Source organism: Rhinopithecus bieti, unplaced genomic scaffold, assembly GCF_001698545.2.
Source record: "Rhinopithecus bieti isolate Rb0 unplaced genomic scaffold, ASM169854v2 scaffold_16773, whole genome shotgun sequence".
NCBI lineage: Eukaryota > Metazoa > Chordata > Mammalia > Primates > Cercopithecidae > Rhinopithecus > Rhinopithecus bieti.
In genome coordinates, this window is record NW_016808848.1 from 375,289 (window position 1) to 379,546 (window position 4,258).

Sequence of the window (4,258 nt, forward strand, 5' to 3'; positions counted from 1 at the left end):
AAAAAAAAAAAAAAAAAAAAAAAAACTTCTAAGTTGTCCCTCCTGGTCCAAGTCACCTGTCAGATGGAGTCTTTTTGACCCCTTCCAGCCGCTGGGTCCCTCAGTGCTATGTGTGTGACTGCTCTAGCATTCCATTGCACCTGCTGCATATAGCTTACAGCACGCGTTCAAGATGCGTATGTCAAACGCGTTTTTCTTTATTGCAAAGACAGTCTATTATAGAAGGAAAGAAGTAGAGGCCTGCTGTGTGGATCCCTTCTTCTTCCTAGCTTTCAGTTTGCTTATCTGCAAAGTGGAGGGTCAGACCAGATGATGCTCTGGTACTCCACAGTGCTCACCCGTATCACTGCAGGGCTTTCTGCACTGAAAGTGGAAGCAGAAGACTAATGGGTCACATTGTGAAAGTCCTCTGGTGCTCAAAGGTTCTAGGCAAAGAAGTGAAAATTTGGAATTTTTTCTACATCCTGTCAATGCTGTGTTCCTCAAAAGGAAATTGGCTTGTGTAGTTTCCTACCATATCATATTACACTAAATTAGAGGGGCCCTGACTTTTAAAACCCGGTGGCTTTCTGAAATATTTTCCAGTGAGTGACTAATTCAGCCAGTGCTTGTTGCATTTATGTTAGATACCAGGTGCCGAGTGTGCAGACACCATCCAGAGCCTTCAGGCTCTCGACGGGCAAGAGAACACCTGTAAATAGATGGTCCCGACATTGAGAAGCAGCATGGTAGAGTGAGCAGACCTTGTGCTCTGGACTCAGGTTCAAAGTTCGGATGCAGCTCAGTGGCCTCTTAGTTGGAGCTTAGAACCAGTGTGCCCAAAGTGCTGGGTCTGCAGGAAGTACCCAGTAGATGGTAGGCTGCACAGAATTCTAATCTCTACCCTGAGTAGTGCTGAGCCACAAGTTGGTCTCCTTGGGAGGTGCCATCTCTCATCTGTCTCTCCCCCAGCCATGAAAGCCCACTCCCCTATGCTGGCTTTCAGAGGACATCGTTACCTTACTGCCCAGAGCCTCGTCGTTTTCTTCCCCTGCCCTCATAGTGGGTGTTTTTCCTCTAAATCCTCTCAGCCTTCCACCCACAGAAGCCAGCTTTCCACAGGACTGAAGACAAAGTATTTCATTTAGCTGTTACTGACAGACACCTTTACAAAGGTTTCTCATGTTCCAGCCTTTTTAAGGAGACAACTCATTCGTCCCCTACTGTGTGTTGCAGCTTTATCTTTGTCATTTCATCCTCATGGCCACCCTGGAGGGGGCATCGTGTAACCTCATCTCGCACATTGGGAACTGGATGCTTAGGAGAGGGAAGCTGCTTGCCAGTTAAACAGCCCAGAAGGAGCAGATCTGGGCTCAGAACTGGACCTGGTGGGCTTGCAAGCCTGTGCCTTTTCCACTAACTCCTATAGACTCTCGGAGCTAGAAGCACTTCAGATTCTTGTTTTAATTTACTGATGGCTTCAGGGATGAACAGTAGGCCTAGAATTGTTTGCCTCTGAAATTCATGGCCCCTGACGGTATGTACTTTGAGGTTTTGTGCCTGCTTTTTGCTGTGGTGCTGTTGTTTTCATAATCATATATGAAATATATGTGGTATAGCTTCCACTCAGTAAGTCTGATTGAACACCAGTGATACACAGCTGTGCTGGGGGGTCACCTTCCCACAAATGTAGACCTCCATGAACTCAGTGGATGACCCTGGACGGAGCGGGGCTATTCCCATTTTGCAGACAGGACAGCAGAGGCTCCAGACAATGCTTCTCTTTTCTTTTTCACTGGACTCAAGTGTCCGAGGCTTTTCCTCCTAGGAAGTTTGTGTGCTGGTTCACAAGAGGTCCCTGGCACCCTTTCTGGGCATGTTTGGATATGGATGATAGGGAAGAGAAAGGGCACCCCAGCGGGGGCATGTGCGCAGGCAGCACGAAACGTGTAGGCTATAGATCGTCAGGGAGGAGGGGTCAGTTGGGTGCTTGTTTTTGTGATTTTGGTCCTTTATCACCCCTTCCCTTCTCACATGTGTCCCCAGCCTGCCTTCAGGAGGCTGCGCCCCCCAACAAGAAGCGCCTCCCTTGCTCGTTGACCTTCACCAGCATTTCCCAAAAGTGTGCTCCTTGGAACCCTAGTTCCACAGGATGTTAATAGGTTTTCCATAAAAGTAGGGTGCATATGTGAAAGTGGGGTGAGGTTCCCTGGTCAAGTAGGTTTGGCAGACACTAAGTTAAAGCGAGCTACGTGATCATCTTTGCTGCAGGCCTCTCATAACCTTCAGCATGCCCACACGTGTCAGGCCTCTTCACAGGACCAAGAAGCTCGTAGCATCTCCCACATTACTCTCATCACTTCTCCAAGGTGCTTTTGCAAGACTGGAATTCCTTGAACACCACTGGGGAAGCCCCGCTTTGACTGGAACAGCGGCAGGCAAGAGGCCTCACAGCCCTGGGAGTGGGTCAGGGCCGTTGGTGGTCACCTTTTTTGTCCCCAGCAGCTCTCTGCAGAGGTGGTCTGCTTGGCAGTGGGACATCGGGACGGGGCCTGCTTTGAGATGGCAGGGTCCCTGTTCCGAAAGCTCTCCAGCCTTGAGGGCATTGAGCTCAGGCTCCACCCTGAGCTCTCCTGTAGGGTGGAGGGCGTTGTTTCCCAGCACCCAGGCAGTGTCTTGCGGGTGTGTCCTGGGTACTGGATGTCCAAGTCCCCGCTGGCCACAGAGGGCTCCTGCCTCTAGTTCAGTGCCGCAAAATTGTATGGAGGCCAGCTGGTTTTGTGAGGAGAATGTTTACTTTTTAATTCTTTTGTTTACCGACAATTACTAAGCATCTACCCTGTGTGAGCCCCACTCGTATGCTTTGCCTCCAAAGATGAAAAAGGACTTCTCTGCCCTCAAGGGAACCCCACAGTATCTTAGAGGAGACAAGCACGTCTGTGAGATGGTGTGGTGATGAAGCGTGTTGGGTATATGGCTCAGGAAAAGTCATCGATGATGGCTCAGACTCTGCCTGGGCAGACCCCAGAGGAGAGAACTGGAGTGGGGCCTGGAAGGGCAGGTTTAGGCAGGAAAGAGAAAGGGCATCCCAACCAGGGCATGTGCAAAGGCAGCACATAATGTGTAAGTTCTAGATCGTCAGGGAGGAGGCGTCAGTTGGGTGCGTGTTTTTCTGGTTTTGGTCCTTTGAAATGAGTGGAAGCAACCTGTTACCCTGGGAAGAGCACTGGACGTAGTCAGACCTAGCGCTGCGTGACGTTGAGCATGTTTCTTACTCCCTTTGAGTCTCAGTTTCCCTTTTGGTTACAAGGAGATAGCAGCCCCCATGGATCAGGTGAAAGTGAAAGCCCTTTTCACACTGGAGCAGTGCAGATGTGGGAAACCTCAAAGATGGTTGCACATTTTACATCCTTTCATCTCATCTCTCTTCTTTCTTCTCTCCCTTCTGCCCTGACATAGCCATGGCTGGGTGGGTGAGGCCAGAAGAAACTCCCTCCAGCAAGAGGTAGCAGCTGCTGACGTGGCTCTGCTGGCATCGGAGCCCACAGAAGTGAGGAGTGGCCGATGGACCTGCCCTCTAAATGTGCCTGACTCTGGGTCTTGCTGTCAGTGAGATTACCAGCACGGCAGACAGAAAGGTAGTTTGGCCAAGTCGTAGAAGCTGATCTAGCAGGTAAAAAGGGGGCAGGGAACCCGTCTCTTTTGCTCTTGCCTTGGAGCTGCCTGAAGACATGGGCCAGGCCGGAGGCTGGACAACTTTGGACAGATATGCTGACCTGTGCTTCCAAGTAAATGCCTCCTGAAGAGCCCGGGACCCTTCCTAGGAGAATTCTGCAGCCAGAATGAAGGTGCCATCAGCAGGAGGTGCTGTGAAGCACTCTCCTGTCGCTGTCCTTGTCCATTCCTAGCAAGTTAATCGTGTCTTGTTAACCAGCAGTTCCTGTTCAACGTGTAAAGAGACCTGATATTTTCCCTAATAAAGCTGATACCAAATTTTGCAGGCCTGGCCCTGGGTGAGGTGGGTCCTCTGGCCTCAGGGCGCTCTGCTCCTCCTTAACATGCAGACTGAGTGGATTTAGTCCCTGCCTTAATTTCAGCCCCCCAGCAGAGAATCCAGTCCCCAAAATAACAGTTGTTGCCAAAGCTTGGGAATGACAGAAGGGAAATCCACACAGAATCACGGATAGTGAGCTCGAGCACAAAGCCCAGTTCATTGTCCTCGGCTCTCCTGCCCGGCACCGCGCTTCCTTCCTAAGGCCGAGACCACATCTCCCTGCCC

At 50.7% G+C, this 4,258-nt stretch overlaps 1 protein-coding gene across 4 annotated transcripts in view; it reads left to right on the forward strand.

Moving 5' to 3' along the window:
• ANKS6 (ankyrin repeat and sterile alpha motif domain containing 6) overlaps positions 1-3,981 on the forward strand; it is a 68,207-nt gene extending 64,226 nt beyond the window's left edge. For all 4 annotated transcript variants that reach the window (XM_017887597.1, XM_017887595.1, XM_017887598.1 and 1 more), the window contains exon 16: positions 3,439-3,981. Coding sequence is in view for 2 of the 4 variants with exons in the window: in XM_017887595.1 (XP_017743084.1) it covers positions 3,439-3,488 (50 nt within the window). In the remaining 2 variants the exon portion in view is untranslated. The remainder of the gene's footprint in view (positions 1-3,438) is intronic.
• The last annotated feature ends 277 nt before the right edge of the window (positions 3,982-4,258 follow it).